Source organism: Notothenia coriiceps, unplaced genomic scaffold (genome assembly GCF_000735185.1).
Source record: "Notothenia coriiceps isolate Sejong01 unplaced genomic scaffold, NC01 NC01_scaffold00000339, whole genome shotgun sequence".
Taxonomy (NCBI): domain Eukaryota; kingdom Metazoa; phylum Chordata; class Actinopteri; order Perciformes; family Nototheniidae; genus Notothenia; species Notothenia coriiceps.
Window position 1 is genome coordinate 2,691,063 of NW_011333040.1, and position 21,411 is coordinate 2,712,473.

General features: G+C 39.9%; 1 protein-coding gene across 1 annotated transcript; it reads left to right on the forward strand.

Annotated features, from left to right (window-relative positions):
• Positions 1-1,049: 1,049 nt before the first annotated feature.
• Positions 1,050-12,053, forward strand: LOC104942501 (cGMP-inhibited 3',5'-cyclic phosphodiesterase A-like). Its single transcript, XM_010767733.1, has 3 exons — positions 1,050-1,132; positions 6,754-7,014; positions 10,653-12,053. The coding sequence occupies exons 2-3, from the start codon at positions 6,772-6,774 to the stop codon at positions 10,827-10,829; spliced, it is 420 nt and encodes a 139-aa protein (XP_010766035.1). The 5' UTR covers positions 1,050-1,132; positions 6,754-6,771; the 3' UTR covers positions 10,830-12,053.
• Positions 12,054-21,411: the final 9,358 nt, after the last annotated feature.

Here is a 21,411-nt window from a genome sequence, read left to right on the forward strand (position 1 = left end):
AGATATCTACAAACAGAGTCGATATTTTTCTAAGACCATTTAGTGCTTCACATAATAAAATACACAACGGCTATAGCCCGATTATATGCTTTAGGAGCTGTAGATGTGTTTGGTGTAGGTGTGTGTGGTACAGTGTGTGCGTAGATGCAGCGGACAGACAGGTCTCAGTTGGTTTGGTGTCCTCTGCCTACTTTGAATACTTGTAAATAAAACTTTTGGCCCGTAATTTATTTTCCTCATTGTAGCGACCAGAGAGGTCCAGTCTCTGATAGTTTTACAAGCTGGCTCTGCTTGTAACATAAGGACAACAGTTCCACACAGAAGTTGCCCAAAACAATCATTTATTTTAACTAACAGTGTCTACAACCAACAATAAAACAAACAGAAGAGCGGTGTCCTGCTGCACCGAGCAGGGCAGCTGAGAGAGAGCGAGAGCCTGTTCTGCAGCCCTCTTATATCCTGGAATCAAGGGCCACAGGTGAGTCCCATCACTGCTGATTACAAGAAACACACAGGTTACAGCAGCACCACCTGATGGACAACCACAGGGTTGTCACACTCTCTCCCCTAGCTAACTGCCTACCCAATACTAGCTATCTTGTCTCACCCTAGTCTTCATGCATGCCACGACAGGTGTTTTAAACACTTACCCAATGACCCGGTAAAGCCCCAGCGAAGCTGTTACTCACCAAGACAGCCACGGACGTGTACCCATGACAAAAAAATGTCGAATCATGTTTATGCACAAAAATAACAAACAAAAACAACAAGCTCCCCTGAAGGAGATGCTGCTTATGCCTATCAGGAAAGGTAATTCCAAAGCTACTCCTTAATGCCCCACACCAGGAACAAACTGTCTAATAATCAAGGCAGACAAATCAAGTCAACACATATCACCTGATTCTTGGATCGGACGAGCCCCCATATGTTACAAGCTGGCTCTGCTTGTAACATAAGGACAACAGTTCCAAACAGGAGTTGCCCAAAACAATCATTTATTTGAACTAACAGTGTCTACAACCAACAATAAAACAAACAGAAGAGCGGTGTCCAGCTGCACCGAGCAGGACAGCTGAGAGAGAGCGAGAGCCTGTTCTGCAGCCCTCTTATATCCTGGAATCAAGGGCCACAGGTGAGTCCCATCACTGCTGATTACAAGAAACACACAGGTTAGAGCAGCACCACCTGATGGACAACCACAAGGTTGTGACATACGTTATTATGAGAGTGCTCTCATACTTGTTTGATTCTGAAATTATTATTATTAATATGTGTGTGTGTGTGTGTCCGCATCTGTAGCCTGTTGTTGTCTCATTATACCGCACTGTGAATTAATTAAAAGTAAATATATAAGTCGTCATGAACACATCTGTCCATCAGACAGAGGGCTGCTGTGCCTCCTGTCATCATTAATGGACGTCCCTTTAAAATGACCGCTCAGAGGAGAGGAGTTCTCATTTCTCTAACCGCCTGCTGCTTCCCCTCCTCTCTCCTCGGTTCCCCCCTCGGCTCCTCCGCTCGCATCTCCTGTGGGCGGGACTAAGTCTCGAGGATAGGAGTCGAGGAGGGGAGTCGAGGAGGGGAGTTAGAGAAAGGAGAAAGGGCCCATGAGTGCAGAGACGCTGTGTGGACAAACAGCTTTTCACTTTCAGGAGTGATAGCCGGTTTGTTTTGACTGGCTCTTGGTTTGGTTTACAGTACATGAACTGCTTCGCGGTGCTTATCCATTGCATGTCTATTGACGTACTGTTTCAAACTGTGTTGACACAGGCAGTTAAGACCATTGATTATGCATACTGCTGTTAATCATACTAAGATGTCATAACAGCCTGTTCATGCATGCTTTAATATATGGCTTGGCTTATTGAGTAGTCATAAAGTCTGCTTATTGATGCTGGTAATCAGTGTCGTCAAATAGCATGTCAACCATAGCTGGGGGCTTGTGACCAAATATTTCACAGATTTGTGGTTTAAGTGTGACCAGCGGTGCTGGCAAAGAGGCCAGATTAAGAGAGGATCAGTGGGTGTGTCAGGAGCTGGCATCAGCCGAAACATGAACTTTTCAACCTTTTAAAATCCGTCTGCCTCCTTCCAGTTAAATGCAAAAGATTGGCCAGCCCCGAAAATACCAAATGACTGCAAGCAGGAAAGAATCCACATGCTCCAAAAATATTACTTCCTGAATAGCAGAAGTAAATCTGCAATGGCACAGAAAATGTCTAATAAATATTTCTCTAAATGATTCAACTGTTAAGGTGCCTCAAATATCTTACAGCTAGCCTATTTCTTTAAAAAGATGCAGCGTTAGTCAGAGCCAGGCTGTCTGTTCTCAACAGTTTCCAGTCTCTGTGCTTACCTAACTGGCTAATAATGGTAGCTTTATATTTAGGCTTCGATAAAAACCATCCTCTTATATCTATGCAATTAAGTGAGAAAAAGTTATTCCGCTAAATGTCAAAGTAACTCCTTTTAAGCGTTACTCTATCAGGACAGTGGGTCTAGTTGTTTTCACTATCCCAAAGGCTAAACTGACCATAATAAACAAACCAAACAGTGTAGATTGCAGGTGAGCCCCTCATCCCATGTGCTTACTGTATATATTAACTAACCAGAAGAGGGATTTGAGATTTCAATCTCAACGTGCAGGCCTGCTGATGCCAGCTGATGCCAGCTGTCTTCAAGGCCACAGTTCGTGTGTATATGTCTTTTGAAAACAAAGATCTGTCTCACTTAGAAACAGAGGAATTATGAATCATTTTCAAACCGAGGAAGCTGTTGTTTCAATGTTCAAAGAAGCAACCTTTGCCTCCTCTTTATAATTTAGAGTGGTTACTCCCATATCTCCTCCATACAATTCCGAGATGTAGTCTCCCTAACCGTGATGGGTGTATTTCTCAGAAGAGTCTCTACAGAGAGGAGTGTGAGCCAGTGGCAGACAGCTGTTGACAGTTTCCAGATGTGAATGTGTGTAACTATGAAGGTGGTGTAGTGCAGCAGTAAAAAGAGAATGTATGCTTAGGAGACCATTTAGAAAAATAAGTTATTAAACACACAGAATATACAGCCTCACAGGAAATGTAAAAATAAATTGACTTTAATGACGTTTAAAAGAATTTACAAACACTGCTGAAGTGTCCAAGGTAAGCACATCCACCATGGTGTTTTCAGAAAAATATCATGAATTTGAAATGCTCCATCATAACATCGGCCCAAAAGTTTTTTTCTAGGATACTCACAGTGGTTTTTCCCAGACAGAGGTCTATGAGATCTATGAGATCTATTCTCTCAGCAAGTGAAGCCTGCTGTTGCGGAGATAGCTGTGGCTGATGAATGAAAAAGATCATCTAACCTGACAGGAAATGCTTATATAACGTTATGATATCGTAACTTACTTATAATTCGATCTGTTGCAGGATGTCCATTGATGATTCTCAAGTTTTAGGTTGCAGACTTTTGGGAGATTAGGCACATCTTGACGTATCTTCCAGCCAAACACAACTTTTAAAGCGATACATATAAAAGCTCATGCCAGTGATGGTCAGGACTTTACATTTTTCTGCTTTTCCTGCTGCCAGCTTTCTTTAAAAGCCCTTCAGTATCATCTCACATTCTGTAAAACAGTTCAGAGAGAGGGTCTTAATGTGGAGACGAGAGGGCTTGTTCTTTTGTAGCAGAGCAGGCTTTGCCATTTTTTCAGCTAATTAAGTATAGTACAAATTCATTGGATGCAAAGTCCCCACTGTGTCCCTAAATCTCAAACCTGGAACTTTCATTGCGTATTTAACCGACGTAAGGTTTTAGGCATTACGTTTTTACTCACAGTGCATAGTCACACCCAGCACATTTATTATTCCCTCCCCTTTTATGGCACTTTGGTCCAGTTCATTAGGAAGTCAAGCTTGGTGACAACATTCTAATCATCCTGGGAAAGTGTTTAAACGGATAAACATGTGTGTCTTAGTTCGGCATCCTCTGGATACTCTATATATTTGAGTGTCAGTCTTTATCCTGCAACATATGTTTTGTTTTAACTTTTGTATTGCCAGTGTCATGAAAACTAGGGATAGATATAATTGGATAGAATTGGTCACACATGCATTAATGGTCACACATGCAGAGCACACAGCACACACAGTGAAATTTGGCCTCTGCTTTTAACCCATCCTAGTACCAGGAGTCTAGTACTAGGAGCAGTGGGCAGCTAGTGTACAGCGCCCGGGGGGTTGAAGTTTGTAGGAGTTGCACATCAGTTGTTTGTGTGTGCACGCATGCGTGTTTGGAGATGCTGAGGACAGACAGATGTTCTCCAGCAGCTATATTCTGTTAAACCCCCTCTTTAGTGAGCTCCTAAATCAGCCTGTAAATGAGCTGAGAGACAGGTGTTTATATGTTATCCTCACAGCATGCATCAGAGGATAGGGAGGAGAAGTAAAAGATGTAGAGAAGAGGAGGGATGAGGGGAGTACAACAGTTGTCTGTCCATTAACGTTCATCAGCCATCCCACAGGACTTAAAAAGAGATTAGCTCGGTCCCAGTGCTGACCATGTGTGAGGTTTATCAATAAATGTGCGTCATCATCACGTGTGGATCACCGCGTGTGGAGGAATGCCCTGACACCCGCAGAACACATGGTTTTTGTTAAATTGCAGTCCGATTGGAAAAATATAAATACAGTGACTTATCTGATACCACAAGGAAAATAAAATGCGAAACCAGCACTGCTCCCACAGCTGGAGACAAATGAAAGGTGTTCACACATGTGTTGTTGGGGTCAACCTGCTGCCACTCAGTGTAAACAGAACAAGTCAGGGTGCATGGCTGCTGGTGTCTGAGTGAATGGGACATTGGGGGAGAAAAATCTGATAACATTCTTCAGGGGGGAAAGGGAACTCGCGATCCTATTGGATACATTTGTTGGCAGCGAGACAGACCTGTGTGTAGTTGTGATTGTGGAGCTGCTCTAGGCACTGGCAATTAAGAGCTAGTTTTTTTTTTTCCTGCAAAAACAAGGCGTGCTGAAGCCTTCACAGCATTAGGGCAGACGATCAGGAACAAATTATGGTTGTTAGATGTCTCAGGGGTCAGGAGTGGGGAGGTCAAAGGTCAGATTCTAGCGGAGACAGTGCTAATGAGGCCATTCATTAAGCATTAAGTATTGCACAGCTGTTCTGAACATGTGTCAACCTCCTGTTGTTGTTTGGATCTCTAAAAGTATGTCAACTCCTACAACTGTGATGTACCACTCCCTACTCCTCATCACGTTGTTGCTTCTCTGAGCTAAAAGGAACCATATAAGGTACAGAATCAAGCCTTTGATGTGCGAGTGGATGTAAGTGTGCCAGTGCATGTGATACCATAATTATAATACATTCTACAAAGCTTGGCAGGATCGCAGTCCCACACGGGGAATTAAATATGTCTCCTATGATAGGAATCCAAATTAAATTGTCTATTGTTTTCTTACTTACTGTTGTGTTTGGGAATTGTTTATAGGTATCATTTGTTTTAATTTGTTCCATATTGTTTTTTCCCTGAGCTAAATGGCTGTGTGTGTTCTGTGGTAGTTTTAAACCAAGTCTTTGTTGTATGTATAAGGAAAGACTAGAAGTGAGATATTTAATCAGAGCCTTTACTTAAGAAAAAGGCAGGGTACTATACTCTAACCGTGACAAGTAAAAGTACTGCATTCAAAACTTTTTGTAAAGAAAAGTATGTTTCAAATATCAGCAAAATGGAAATGTACTAGTAGTCCTCCTGCAGGCTGAACCACCTACATCTGTGTTACTTTTATAAAAGGTGTTAAATATGTACAACAACAGTCAGCAGCAGTAAGGAGTGTAGTTGTATTTGCAGAGTGTGCTCCGTCGCACTTGTAGTAGATGCAGTACACCTCATCCTCACTGCAGCAAGGTGAGAGGTTAGACAACTGGAGGTCAGAATAACAACCGTTAGAGCTGCTGTAAAGTTACTATTTGTTGCAGGCAGTGGGTTAAACTAATTTAACATTTTTCTGTGGAGTCTTGATATGCATCACATTTCAAAACCCAGCAAAGAGATGTAGAAAGACGCATTGAATTAAAATACTCAAACCTGCATTCATCCCTTCTTTTGTTATTTGGGCTAATTTTTCAATGTTTTCTGTCAACCAGAGAAATACACATCTAACAGTAGCTGCTCCATGTTCTCCGACTAGTTACTAATCACTAACTTTATCCTTATGCGGATTGGCACTGGGTAGGTAGTGTCCCTTCGGTTTGTCAAAACTCCTAGCTTTCTGTTGCCAAAATCAACACTAATGAGAGCATCGAGACTAAATCAAAATAAGAAACGCAAAAATAAAATGATGCCAAATCCTGTGTAGATTTGAGGTAAAATAGAATGTAAAAACCTTTATTGGTGAAAGTTTAAGAATAAGTTAGGATTATACTTAAAAAATTAGTATTGGAGTCATTGCACTTTTCCAATAGAAAGAGTTAAAAAGGTTTGTCTCTGTTCCTAAACTAAAACGTATAACTTCAGCATACTTTCACCTTCAGTTCTGTAGGATAAAGAACACAAGTGATGCCAATGTCTCCGTTAACCACATTATGTCCTCACATGGGAGCTGCTGACATAGTTTACCCACCTGCTCTTCACAACTGCTGCCAATAAGCTGCACACAGCCACTATCAGATGCTGTCATTCATGAGCATCAACTCACATTAGCCCCAGCAGCAATGATGTTCAGTTCTCCTTTCTCTGTCTCCCTACAGTCATCAGGCACCACTGTGATGGTGGACATAGCAGTGATGGGAGAGGCCCACGGGCTGATCTCAGACCTGCTGGCTGACCCCTCTCTGCCCCCCAACACCTGCACCTCGCTGCGGGCCGTCAGCAACCTGCTCACCACCCAGCTCACCTTCCAGCCGCTGCACCGGCCGCGCCCTGCTCCCCTGCTCAACCCCAGCGATTCCTACACCTTCTCCGACTCAGAGGAGGGACCGGAGAAAGAAGGGAAAACGTCCATCCATAAGGTAAGGACATGCATTTCAAACTCAGAACTCCTCCAATAGATACGACATGCTGCGTGAACATACATCATGTGAGCAATTCCTCATGCTCATACTGTGAACCTTGCTCTGTATATTTTTCACACTTCTGTTCAATTGTACCCTGTTTGAAGCTGCACAGCTCTTTCACTTGATATTCTGATTACTATATATGTCTTATTATTAAGTTAGTAGTAATATTTGTGCTGTAACTAGTTAGTATTTTGTAAAGATTTCTTGCAAACACGTCCTCTTTTTTTCACAGTTGCACTTCAATAAATACAGTTCTAAAATCTGTTTAATCTTTTTACATCTTAAATGCGCCATTATACACCAAAGCACATTTCTTGTGATTCTGAAGTGAAGAGGAAGTGTCATGATTTACATTTCACTGGTAGGACATAGTTGTCACCCAGATTTATTTAAAAATGTCACCAGGAGAATGTTCTCCGATTACAAGACTGAGTAAGTGCATTGAGCACATCAATGACTGTTTCTCCAATTGAACAAACAGAAAACTGAGATTATTGTTTTTGGAGCGAACGATTAAAAGTCATCGCAGAGCTTCAGTCGGCAGACTTCAAAACAACGAATAAAGCTAGAACTCTAGGTGTAGTCATGGACTCAGACCTGAAATGTAACAGTCACATTACAACAGTTGTTAAGTCTGCATACTATCACCTTAAGAACATATCTAGGATTAAAAGACTAATGTCACAGCAGGATTTGGAAAAGCTTGTCCATGCTTTTATGTTCAGTAGACTGGACTACTGTAATGGTGTCTTCACAGGTCTCACAAAAAAATCCATTAGAAAGCTGCAGCTGATTCAGAACGCTGCTGCTCGAGTCCTCACTGACACTAAGAAAGTGGATCACATCAGTCCAGTTCTGAAGTCTTTACACTGGCTTCCAGTCTACCAAAGAATTGATTTGACCACGAAATGGTTTAGGACCAAATGATATTAGCGATCTCCTGCAAAAGTATGTACCATCCAGGAGTTCTGACTCTGTTACAAGAGTCAGAACTAAACATGGAGAAGCAGCATCTGGAACAAACTCCCTGAATCCTGCAGGTCAGCTGCAACTGCTAATACTTTTAAATCGAGATTAAAAACGTATCTTTTTGACGCTGCATTTGGATGAGTTGTTCAAATTCAAACTGCAGTTTGGCTTTTATTCATGTATGTCATACCTGTTGTGTTTATTTTATTATCTTTGCTTTTTAAAATGCCTGTTTTTAAAAGCCTTTTTATAATGTGCTTCCACTGTATTTATTCTTAAATGTCTTTTATTTCATTTTGTAAAGCACTTTGGGTTGCCGTGTGCTGAAAGGTGCTGTATAAATAAACTTGCCTTTCCTTGCCTAGTTGCTAGGAAGGAATCTTACCCAAATATAAAAAGTCAGAATTGTTCATACAGAGTAGTCTTTTTTTTTTTTAAGAAACAGCTGAAATAATCGTAAAGTAAAAAGTGAATTCTACTTTATTAAGGACAAATGATTTACACAGCCCTCCACACACATGTTAATCTTTCAGCCCGTGTTTCATCTAATGAGTGCTTCCTGCTCTCAGAGCTTTTAGCATCAAATAAAGGAGTGTATTTTCATAGAGTTGAGTGAAGAAAAATAGAGCGCCTCTACTGCTCCGAGCCCTGTTCTCCCTTTCATAGCCACAGCTGTGTCAACATGACAGATGTGAGGAGCCAGACAGAGTGTATGAGCGTGTGTGTGTGAGTGTGTGTCGTGTAAAAGAGGAGACACATCTCTCAAAAGGTTACAAAGACGGACGAGTAGTAAGTGTCAACAACACTAGACCCCCCACCACAGTTATGGATCCTGTTATCAATCTGAGGAAGATTCCTTTCCTGGCTATCTTGGAAGCTGGCGATTGGTCGATGCCTGCGCTGCAATCGAGCCAATCTTTTTGGTTGACAGGTGCTTTTTTGTTTTACAACGTCTGAACTTTGTAAAAGTAGCTAAGACAAAGTGTGCCTGTGGAGTGGCGAGTGAGGCTGCACTCATTAGGCCTCGGCTCCCCAGAGACCACGTGCCGGCTCAGGAGGAGTGGAGGTGGTTAGTGCGGAGTGGAAAGCCCTGCGCTTGCTTTTCTGCCTCCTGGCCAAGAGTTTGATGTCCATCGTGGTGCATACTGATTCAAGCACTTTTCCAAAAACCAAACACATGGCATGTTCTATGTGCTGTTAAAAAAGCCACTAGATCTGAAGCCCATACTGTATCAAACATGGATAACAACTAATTATAAAATGTTTAAACTTTTACAATTTCTCACTTAACCATGTATTGACCTTGATTCAAACTGACAGCAGCAGGAATCGGATTTAGTTCTGTTTTCTGTTTTTCTTTTTTTATGAAGATGGCCTGGTTTTTACCATGCTGTTGGTGCCGATGGGGATGTGTGTATGTGTGTGTTTCTCTCGTGTGTTTCTGCTTTTGGTGTGTGTCTACAGGGCTTTTATCAAAGAATATAAATATGCTGCTTCAAAATGTTGCCACAGCATCATTATTCCGCTTTGAAAGTCGAGAGTTAAAGGCATATTTTTATGCAATTTTAATATCCAATACAAAATACAATACAATACATTTTCTCATCACAAAGCCATTACACACAGGATGTTTTGGGGAGAAACTTGGTCTAAAATATTTTTAGGTGTGGCCGTTACAAATTTGATAATCTACAAATCTAATTAAAATCATGCCATCTTATTGTTCATGAACAAGTGTGATGGTAAAGGATCCAGAGTAAAAGGAAGTCAGTGAAATGTCCGTTGAAGTGACCTAAACCAGCGGCACGTACTGTAGGAGTGTGTATGCTTGCACTCAGTGCATGACGCATTGCTGTGAATGGGCTCATTCAGGATTCTGAGGCGTTCTTTACTAGGTCATCCTGCAGAAGACTGAGGGAGAGAGCCTGCCATGTTTAGTGCTGCTGTGCCAAGCTGCTGCATGGCACTGAGCAGATGGAGGCAGCACAAGGGCACGGACCAGTGGGAACCCCAGAGAAAGAGCACAGAAAAGACAGATAGAGAAAGAGACTGAGAACAAAACAAAAGAAACTCACAAAGAGAATGAGAAGCAGAGAGGCAGATTCCCTTTGATGAAGTGTATCTCTGCAATGCAACACTCACAGTAGTATTAAACAATGTGCCATGAGGGGCTTCATTGCCACAGCTGCCTGCAAATGTCCTCCATTCAGTCATGACTGTGTTGATTCCCTTTGGATCCAAAGAGCTAAAACAATTAAAATGCCTCAAATCATGAAACATTTTCAAGGTTTCTTCAGCTGAATCCTTTGTTTTCATCTTGGGCAGATTCCTGAAAACAACTGTCTCATTTAGATGATCAATTTGACTCCAGACAAAGCGTAAAAGCAATAACCATATCTCTTTCAGAGCCAACATAATTACAGATATGCCTTTTTTGTTTATTACGGCAGTAAATTAAGGGTTAGAATGTTATTTATTTATAAAAAGATGGGTGTATTGGTGTAGTTAGTAACTGTGTGTGTAAGTGTCAATATCTTTAGATTATATTTATTGATGTCTACATCTTAAGTTATAAATAAGACAATGTTAAACATCTCACACATTTTTCTCTGTGTTTGCAGCGTATTAGGCGGAGTCTCCACCCTGGTCTTCTGAGGAGGATTTCTTCCACGTGGACCACCACCACCTCCGCCACAGGCCTGCCGTCCATCGAGCCCGGACCCGTCCGAAGGGACCGCAGCGCCAGCATCAAACCCTTCCATGAAGCACTCACCTGCAGGTACCTGAGCTACAGCTGAATGACTGATGTCCCACTTCTCTCTCAGCCTACACTTCTCTATCCTCAGAAACACGCTTTTACTTGTGCTTCATACAGTACTATTTGTTCCTTCTATCTTCTTGCTGTATTGTGTGTAGCTCTTTAGAATAAAATCCCTAAGATGTTGTATTTCAATGCACTAATAAGGTCCTACTGTGCAACACTGCACTGTAGGTCTAACTGTGGAACAAATGATTTAAGAGGGACTCCTGCTATGGCTACCCCAGTATGACACATCCTTTTGAAGGTTAAGAGGTTTCTTCCCAGCAGTGTGGCTGTAGTTATACCAAAGACAGCGTGAGTGAACAGTAATGGCGCAGCGGAAGAGGATGTGTGTGCAATTGGAGCCAGAATGGGAATATGCCCCACAGGCGAATGCATTAACCTGAATAACTAAGAAACATCCACTCTCAGCACAGAAGTACTGATGATAGCATGAGGATCAGGCTTTACAGAACTATTATCATTCAGAAGTAGATCTGCATGCATTTGACATTATTATTTGGTGAAAGCTGTTGTGGGATGAAGAAGATTACAGGATATGTGTGAGTGATGCTGAGTGTTTGTGTGCACTTGTGTTGTTGTGTACATGAAATAATGTCTTTGTGTGGTGGGGTTTATGCTTGGATGCATTTTGTTTTTGCAAAAGCTGTTGAGAAAATCTGGTCTGGTTATTTCATGGTGTTCAGACAGGACTAATGCACATGCAGTGAGTCACCAGAAATGTCAAGACAAGACAGTCCCATATTGTTGAAAACACAACAAATATCTCTGCTCGTTTCTGCTGTTTTTGTTTGGCTAGTAAATCACATTGATGCATTCAATCTAGAATAAACACAGGGTCTTAATTTATGAGAGTCGTTATGATGATTACTGAGGAAAATATTTCAGCATCATTTACTGTGATCAGTGCAGAGATTTCATTCCTTACAATTACTTTGTAATTTTGTGACATTATGTCTGGATTATTTTAGAACAGCTTTTGTTCTGCTTTTATGAATGTCAAAGAGGTGAACAATGGAGATCCAGCCAGTGTTGGTGTGTACTTGAATATTAGTTTGTGCATAACATGTTTTTATCAGGGACTACAGATGAAAAATAGCCTTTTGGCTAACTCTGGCACATTTACAGAAATGTTCATTAATGTGCACTGTCCCTGTTAAATAAATGAATAAATAAAAAATGATGATGTGATGCTGTAGCAGACAGCACATACCCCACATCTTTAAATATTAACTGTCTCAACAAGAAAGAGTGTCTTCGTGTTTCATCTACTTTATTCAGTTTCTCCCCTGTCGAGTGTGTATCACAGGCATGAAAGTCTTCTGATGGAGAACAGCGCTTGTCTGCAAACACCGACGCTTCTGAGTCTCTGTGCTGCCATGTAGCATCACAGATGCTTGTCGAGTGCCACATAGGGGGACAGTTACACATTGTAGTTTTGCGTATTAACGTGTGTGTGTTGTTGTTCAAAGTTTATTTTCATATGTTGCAAAATAACTTTTGTCACATTTTTAAACTGGGGCTGGGGTTAAATTATTAATGTGTGGAGAGAGCTTCAGAAAGCCATGTCTGATGTCTGACTCAAACAACTCAGGAAACAGCCTTTACTGCATGGATTCAAGCTGTTCAGTTTCAACTGATGACAACCTTTATGTTGTTTAGTAGAATCAGTTGAAAGTATTATTTGAAACATGAATGACAACAATATATGTATATTGTATCTCCCTAGTATTGTATATTGTCACGGCACAAATTTCAAATAATAAAACACTAAAGTGCAAGAACACATACAACCATCTTTACAACACATGTGCAGCATTTAGAGACAATTCACCAAAACACAACATACTCAAAGCGCTGCATAAGCAAAATGATGCAAATAAAAAATGCTGCAAATACAAAACACAGTCTGAAGATCAAAACAAAAGGTGAACCTTTGCCTTTTTTGTATTATAGTATATCGTTTGGTATTGAGACATGTTTAATTCTAATACAAGCACATTTATTACCGAAATAAAAACGTATTTAGAGACTAAAATCTCATTAGCTTGGTTTTTACTACAGGCTTCATGTCTGGAACTTTAACTTTATATCAGCTCGCTCACATACTTACTCCAAGACCAGGGAGTGAACCTTTAGATACAAACTAGCCCACTGCTGTTAAATGAGGCATGACTCTGCAACTGCATGCCCTCTTCCCCACCTCATAATAATCTACAGATTCATTTTGGGTGGATAGTTTTGCGGAAATGTGATGTTTCCAGAAGAGTTGCCATATGTTTCTGTTTTGTTTGTATTTTAGAAGCATATCCAATCACAGGGCACCAGGTGTTATTGTTGACCAAATTAAGAACGGGAACTTTTTGTACTGAGTTGATACAGCTTATACTGTATAGTCAGTTACAGCTTGATGAAATTATGTCTTTCTTAAGTTTCTTCATCCAGGTTTTTCCAGTAAAAGATTCTAGCCTTTGTTTGTGTGTTGCAAAGTATTTTTTTGTTTTGAGGAGATTTATTTCATGAGGCTATTACCTGATTATGGCTGCTCCGTAAGACTTAACTGTTCCCGTAAAAACGTGACGTTCCTCTCTTCCAAGGTAATTGTTTAAGCCAAGATGTGAGAGAGACAATGCCTGAAGCTCATGGTAGATAGACACACCCTGCTCAGTTTATGGCCCTCATCTGATACCACAACATGTAGTGTTGGATGCAAATGCAATATTCCTTCCATGACAGTTTACCTTGCACATATAGTAGAAGGTGAATGATTGTCAAAATAATGTGTATGGAATACAAATAGATTCTTATGCCCACAACTGTCCTGCTCTAAGGAGTGATACAAAGTGTTTGATAAACAGTACCTAATACCCTAAATACACTATAAGGCCATTAGTATGTGGCAGTTTGAATTCCTTTATTCAAATGGAAAAACCTTAATTTTGTTAAATACAGACAGTAGTTTGCTTTCAACCTTGTGGCAACAGTTTGAGGAAAACCTCCTTTTACAGCATGGCAGACCAATGCACAGACAATGTCTGCAAATAAATGTTTTTCAGAGGAGGGATTCTGGGTTTCCCTGCACAGAGCCCTGACCTTAAACCCATCAAAGACTATTTGGATAAATTAAACCGACATAACCTTTATGGGGAGTTATCTCTCAAGACAGTGCCCAACATCAGTAAAACTTTAGTGGATGAATAGGAGCAAATCCCACTCAAAAAGCTTGTGGAAAGCTTTCCTGGTGACCTATATCGCAGCAGATTAAGTACTTTGTGCTAGTTTCCATGTACTTTTCTCCATGTATTATATGTTTTCATCCACCCAGTAATTGCATATTAAAGATGCAATGTTCCCTCTGTTTCTGTGTTTATATGATCTGGCCTGAAGTCTGCTGTAGGGGGATTTCCCCTGCATATTTTGCACATATCTGTGTGCATTTAGGACATTCTTTGCTGACCACTAAGAAAGCACATTACACAGATTCTAAAGGTTCAAGTTAGATAACTTAACACCAAACAACATTTCGAATAAGGCTTTCTTTCATTCAAGTTTCCTGAATGTTTTCTCTGAAGGCAAGTGGCATGTGACATCCATTCATTTTGAGGTAGACATTTCACTGTTTATCCATTTTGAAAAACTACATAGTAGAGAACTCATAGAAAATGATACAACTGATGACTATGGTAAATTCAACAATCAGTTTTTGATTATATTGTTCACTGCAACTTTGTGTTTACTGAGAAAAGAATAATCTGCACACTGTTTTTGTTTTGCGTCTCGAGCCATCTAACTGTGTGGGCTGCGTCTGCCAGTGGCTTGTTTGGGTGTGTTTGCACAATGACAGTGTGATACTTGAACACGTTCTGTAAATGTAAGCACACTGAGCAGCTTCTGTACACAAAGCTCCGTCGCCTGGTCTGAAAGCCCAGCACTGCACAGTAGCAGGCCCCAGCTATGGCCACTTATGGTGGTGTGAGTATAAACAAACACCTGGGCCTCTCCCCAGTCACCAGAACATCACACAGTTAACACACACACACACACACACACACACACACACACACACACACACACACACACACACACACACACACACACACACACACACACACACACACACACACACACACACACACACACACACACACACACACACACTTAGAAACACTGTCACAGCTGCTTCTTCTGGCAGGGGTTGTACAGACACAATTGGAGAGCAGAGAGAGTCTCTGGGTTTGGTTTATTGCAGCTGAGAGGGCTCTCCTCCGAGTAACACTTCATTTAAATTTAGTTTCAGGCATCTGGCTTTTTATACAGATGTCTAAAATAAAAAAGAGAGCTGGTAAAACTGAAGTGTCCAGCTTGAAAACACAAAAACAGGACTCATGTCCACTGACAACTATTTAACCTGCTGTTGTGTTAAACCTGTGATGCTACTTTAATATTAGCCACCTGCCATCACAACATCCCTCCAGTTTTGGGAAGTAGAATGGAGTTTTGTTTTAATTGATGGACTATAACTTGTATTTGCAATTAAGATCTGAAACACAGTAACATGTGATTTTTCATACAGACAAAACAAAACGCCAGTTATCATACTCGATATGTAAAGAGTGCCATTAGAAAAGTGAGAGGTTTGCGGTAGAGGGACTGAGAGTGAGAACACATGGAGGGGAGAAAATGAACACATGGATTCAATTGCCTTCTCTCTGCTCCATCATCAAATCTGTACGATCTTAATTAGGACATTAGGCTTCTTTTTTTTCTCCCTCCTTTTTCCATCTTGTCAGCTCCCAGTGACGTACATTGTTAAGAAGGAATAACACTAACTTCAAAGCTACAATATCTGCTTTTTTATCTCACACAGCCGGTAAAAAGGGGGCCGGTTGAATACCTTCCATTTCTCTCCGCCCCGGCCACTGTGCTGTTATCTTCTTCACGTCATCTGGCTTGAGAGTAGGTAGATTACTGGAAGCAGAAATAATGAGTGCTTTGTTTATCGTGGCTTGGACACTGTCCGTTCGGGCTCTGAACCAAAGTTAATCTGTCAACCTGCCGTGAGTGGTTGAGTTTAAAATCTGGGAGTTAACTGTGGCGGGAAGGGAGCGGGTTATTGCATGGCTCGAGACTATTAAGATAAGCTACATGGAAGGAGAAGGCTGAAAAAACAGACAATATAACAATTTACACAGTATTTCCTTTAGCAGGATAATTAACTTGATGAAGGTTTATTCTGGGGAATGCCTAGGTGCTTTTCCAGGAGAACAGGAGTCATTATTTACTTCAGAGAAAGACTCCAAATAGACTGCTGACAGTTAACTTTGGATGTATTTACTGTATATTTAAATAATGTGTAGACAAGAAAACCAATTCGGAACATTGCAGGATGATATTTGTGTCAGCATAAGCACAACAAAAGTAAAATCATCCTAAATCTAAAATGTTTATTTTATTTTTGGAAAAGTCTCTTTCAAGTCACTACAGGATTATAACGAAATTATTTAGAGCTAATGAAAAATCAGCTAGTCCATTGACAGAAAAAGTCATTCAGAAATACACATAGTATTTATGATTTTCTGAAATCTGAGTATTGGAACATCCCTCTTTCTGAAAATTAAATGTACGTTTTTGGCTATGTTGGTGTATTGAAATCACAAAGAAGCAATTTGAAAAGTCTTGGGATCATTTTCCGGTTTATAATCTGACACTTAATGAACCAAACGAAAATAATAAGCAGATTAAAAGATAGTGAATTATTTATCTATTATATATATCATTCCAATAACTTGTATATAGACTCGTATTGCACTATTCCACTTTTTTTCCCTCACTTTTTTAAAACTATTTTTCTTTTTGTATTACTTTTAATATAGTATATTTTAATATTGTTTTAATATTGTCTGCTTATCTGTATTATTGTGTTGCATTGTTGGAAGGCCTTTGACCTAAGATTTTCAACGACATAATTACTCTGTAGCCATGTTAGTTTGACAATAAAGAACCTTGAAGTCTCGATCATAAATTGTATTTGAATGTCTAGTCTTGAATACGTCTGAAACACCATGTACACAAACAAGCATAAAGTTGAGCAACACTGTTGAGACAATGAAAAGGAGTTTAAAAAAACTTCTTAAGATAAAAGGTGCTTTTTTCCATGTGTGCTTATCTTACCTGTAGAGATGAGGATGAAGAAGAGGAGCAGCACCCTCAGATTACTCATTAGTCGGGGCTCCATTTCTAACCGCTGCTGTTGGTGAGAAAGAAATGCAGTTGTAAAAGAGGAACACACATATATATATATATATGTTATTTCTGCATAGGCAACACATTAAAAACGCCCACCACTGCAACGTGCTGTTGGTGGAGGATTCAAGGAAAAAGCCAAACTGTAAAAAGCACATTTCAATAAAAGGAAAACATATCTAACATTCTTTCTTTCCAAACACACACCCTTAATAAAACAAAAAGTCTCTATCTCGAGGCAGCATTGGTTAGCCTGAACACGTTTCTTTAAATGATATAATTCTTACTCAGACGCCTGCTTTCTTATCCACACTCTCTTATCAATGAATACAAATGAGTTCATGCCGAAAATACACACAGGGGACCTTTCTGCGCTGCTATCAATGAAAACAGTCTTTCCTTTTAACTGACACATTCAGCCAAGCCCTCAAACAATGCAGTCTTTCCTTCACACTAGCAAGTAGCCGATTTGTTTTATATCGACACACCACAGACAATAAGAGCATGGATTTCCCAGAAAAAACACAACTTTGCATCAAAGTAGACATCCTGAGAATCATGTGAGTGTTACCACGCAGACGTGTGTCAATTTACCACACACACCCACACAACTCTGTCATCAAAAAATTCTTACATACAGTTGTCAGCGACCAGACTTCAAGGTTTTCTTGCTGCTAGCAGTATGATAACTCAGCTTTGTCACAACACTGGCACATTCACTGTGGTCACACGTTGCTATTTGAAACACATCAAATAAACACTGGATCTGTGATGACTGTGGAGTTACGTGCGTGTGCGACATATATAGTGGGATGTACTGTCTACATCCAGACGCTAGCTTTTTAAGGGGAAACACAGCAGCTGTGGTTGTCGGCACAACATCTTAAGATGGCAACAGGTTGAACCACTGACAGCACACAGGCAGCAGCGGAGAGAAAAAGACAGACAGAAAGAAACTGAGAGAAAAATATCAAGCTGCATATCCTGGGGGTTTGTGGGGTGGTGGGCTGCTGGTCAGTGGACTATTTATAATTGTAGGGTTAGCTGGAGCACACACCTGATACTCGAGCAGAAACAGAGCCGTGGACAACCTCTCATAGACAGACTGACAAACAAAAATACACACAGAGAAATTTCAGCAAAACGTAGAAATCCTGAACTTTAACAGTAGCTTGCATCCCTTAACTTTGAATGTAATCAATCTGATTCATGTGCCGATCATATGCATGTGTTTCAAAGTTCTTTATACAAAATCAGCAGTGCGAGCATATATCTCCTGTTGGGACTTGATCTAGCTTGTTAGCCTTTAGCTTATATAGGATTGTATCCTGCTAAATTCCCTGCACATAGCAATCTTTCAAAGGCTGTCTGGAACCTCAAAACAGCAAAAGTCTCACAACATAACTCACGATGTCGATGAACAACTGCAATGAAACTGTACCAACAGTTCAGGCTTTTGGATTGCAAAACACTGTGTTTAAAAAGTCCTTTGAGATTTGCTTGAAATTGAATGGTGTTTAAAGGTGACCTATCATGCAAAATGCACTTTTGTACGTCTTTTACACATGAATATGTGTCCCCGGTGTTCCAGGGAACTCACCAAGTGTCAGAAAACACAACCCTCTCTATTTTCCTCCATACCCAAATCTCTTAAAAAGGGGCTGCAACAGATCTGATACAAACTGATCCAGGTTTGAACACTTCTGTGACGTCACACAAGTGGCGCTACGGCTATTGGGCCAACTCCACCAATCAGGAGGAGACAGCCACGGACATTGCCGTTCGAAAGCGCTGGAGACGCTGTAGTACATATGCCAAGCCTGTAGATGGTGCTGTTCCCACAGAATCAGCCCATGCAAAGACAGTGTTAAATTGAGCGACATGAGGAATGGCTAAAATGCATGATCTGTTTGGTATTTTGAAAAATAAAAAGTATAAATATGCCTTATATAGGTATGGTCCTACACTATATTATTCAAATATAGCATGATAGGTCCACTTTAAGTTAGAACACACCTAGGTTCATAGCTTTACCAGGCTTTAACTTGTTGTGTTTATATAAATATCTTTATTCTATTTGATCGTATCTTTTTTTTATTGCACCTTCTTAGGTTTCTATGCATATTTATTTTTTGACTCATCATTCATTATATTTCATTCTAAAATGGAGCAACTGTCACTTAACCAAATGTCCCCTGGGATGAATAAAGTAGTTGTGGTGATTCTTATTTAGTGTTAAGACTTTTGAAAACTTGACATTGCCAACACTTTTAAAAAACACATTTATTTCTGACATTAGGTTAGTGGAGCCAATTCAAATTATTATACACGTTTGACCCATGGCTGAGCTTTGTAGCAAAAGTTATGTGTGTTTGTTTATGTTTTTAAATGTCATGTTTAAACTTTAAAGACAACAATAAATAAATGTGTGATTACAAATAGTATGAGGGACATTCATGAAGACCAAATTGTTGCCAACGCATATTATATATGTATGTATTTTGTGGTTTAAGTGATATATTTCAGTTTTCACTATGCGTTTGAATTGATGTTATGCATTATGATGATCAGGCAGTATTTACACCGGCTTGTTTTAGATGGGGCTCGGTTTTTGGATCAGATAAATCCTGGTTTAGCATCTGTGGAACTGACCAGCTCCAACCGAAATTCAGATTTAGTTCAAACTGAACTCTGAAATATGACTGTCTTTAAAGGTGATTTTCAATTAAAAAGTATATCAGGAAGAAAAACTAATTATTTTTGACATACTGTAATACACCATTCTACATTTTAAAAACAAAGAGCAATACCCTGTCATGAATATGATATGCTTTCACTTCAGTTAAAGCACGTGAATATCATGTGAAACAGCAACAATTGAATATTTCACACGGCATCATATGATTCTCTTTTGTGGTTTGGCACTTCCCTTTTTCTATCAATTCAAGAGTGACAATAAAAGTTTGGGGAAAAGGGTGTTAAGATGGGACTTCACAATGCTTTAAGCAATGAACTTATGTGTTATACACACACATTCACACTCACACACACCCATCCTCATGCAGAATGGAATTAACCGGTGAAAATCATGCCTCGGGTGCTCTTGAGTTCAGTAACAATCAAATAATGGTTCGCATTTACACATGCTTATATGTGTGCAGCCTAGAGTTGGTTAAGTGGCCCTCAACAACCAAAGACACAGTCAAGCAGCCTACAACTGTGGTAGTGGTCTACTATGCTAAAGCAAACTTGCCGTGGTTGCACCGAGGTCTACATAAACCAACAGCAACGTGGGCTTAATCTACAATTACAATACAAAGGTGTTAAAGGTAACATCTATATATATTTTGTGATAAAGTAACACTGTCTGGCAGTTATTTAAGTGAGTACCAGAAGGTCACTTAGTTTTTCGTCATGTTATCTAAGAATGAAACTTCTCGTTTTGTGTGTTTAGTTTTGCTATTTAATCTGCAATTGTTGTGGAAACAAACGATCAGGACTGCTTTTCCCCCCGAATCAATCGCAACAAATACCTCTCAAATCAACGTCAGTTATCAGTTTGAGGGTCAAGAGAAGAGTATATCAAATGTACCTTTCATATCTTTGTTATCTGATCTACTGAATACCCTGCTGTTTCTCAGTAAATTCGGCTATTGTTGTTCACTTTTGTGATGCAAGATAGGGAAAACTACCCAACATGCATTTGTAATAAAAAAAACACTGATGGAAACATCACAGATATAGACAAGGCTGTTAGTTGACTTAGTAAAATGCAGTATTTTAGCTTGTAAACCCATTTTTCTGGTCATTGTTTTCAATTGCACTATTTTTGTGGGTTCTCTTTTTCAAAACTGTTCTCTTTACGGACACACCACTGAAAACAGCAGTTCATTCTGACATTCAAAATGCATTAAAACAACAAAAAATACACATCACAAGATCAACTCTCCAACATTAACACATTCATTACACAATGACCTAAATCAACCAGACAGATTACAGTACTGACATAAAAGCCACTAATAAGACTACATCATATTGTTAGAAGTAATACAACGACTTACATTTATTATGTAACTGTTCAGTTGTTCAGTATCTCAAATCCAACTGACGGAAAATCAAAGGATAAAACAATACATGTTAAAGTGATTTTCTTTTAACAAAGTAATAAGAAATGATGTAACCTATACGTGCCTAAGTTTAGCGATGGCATACTTTGAACAATGTCCACACGGGCTAAAAAGTTCAACCAAATCAGGCGTAAGCATGTTTCGGGGGAAAGCAATGACCCATAACTGAACGACAAGTGTACAACA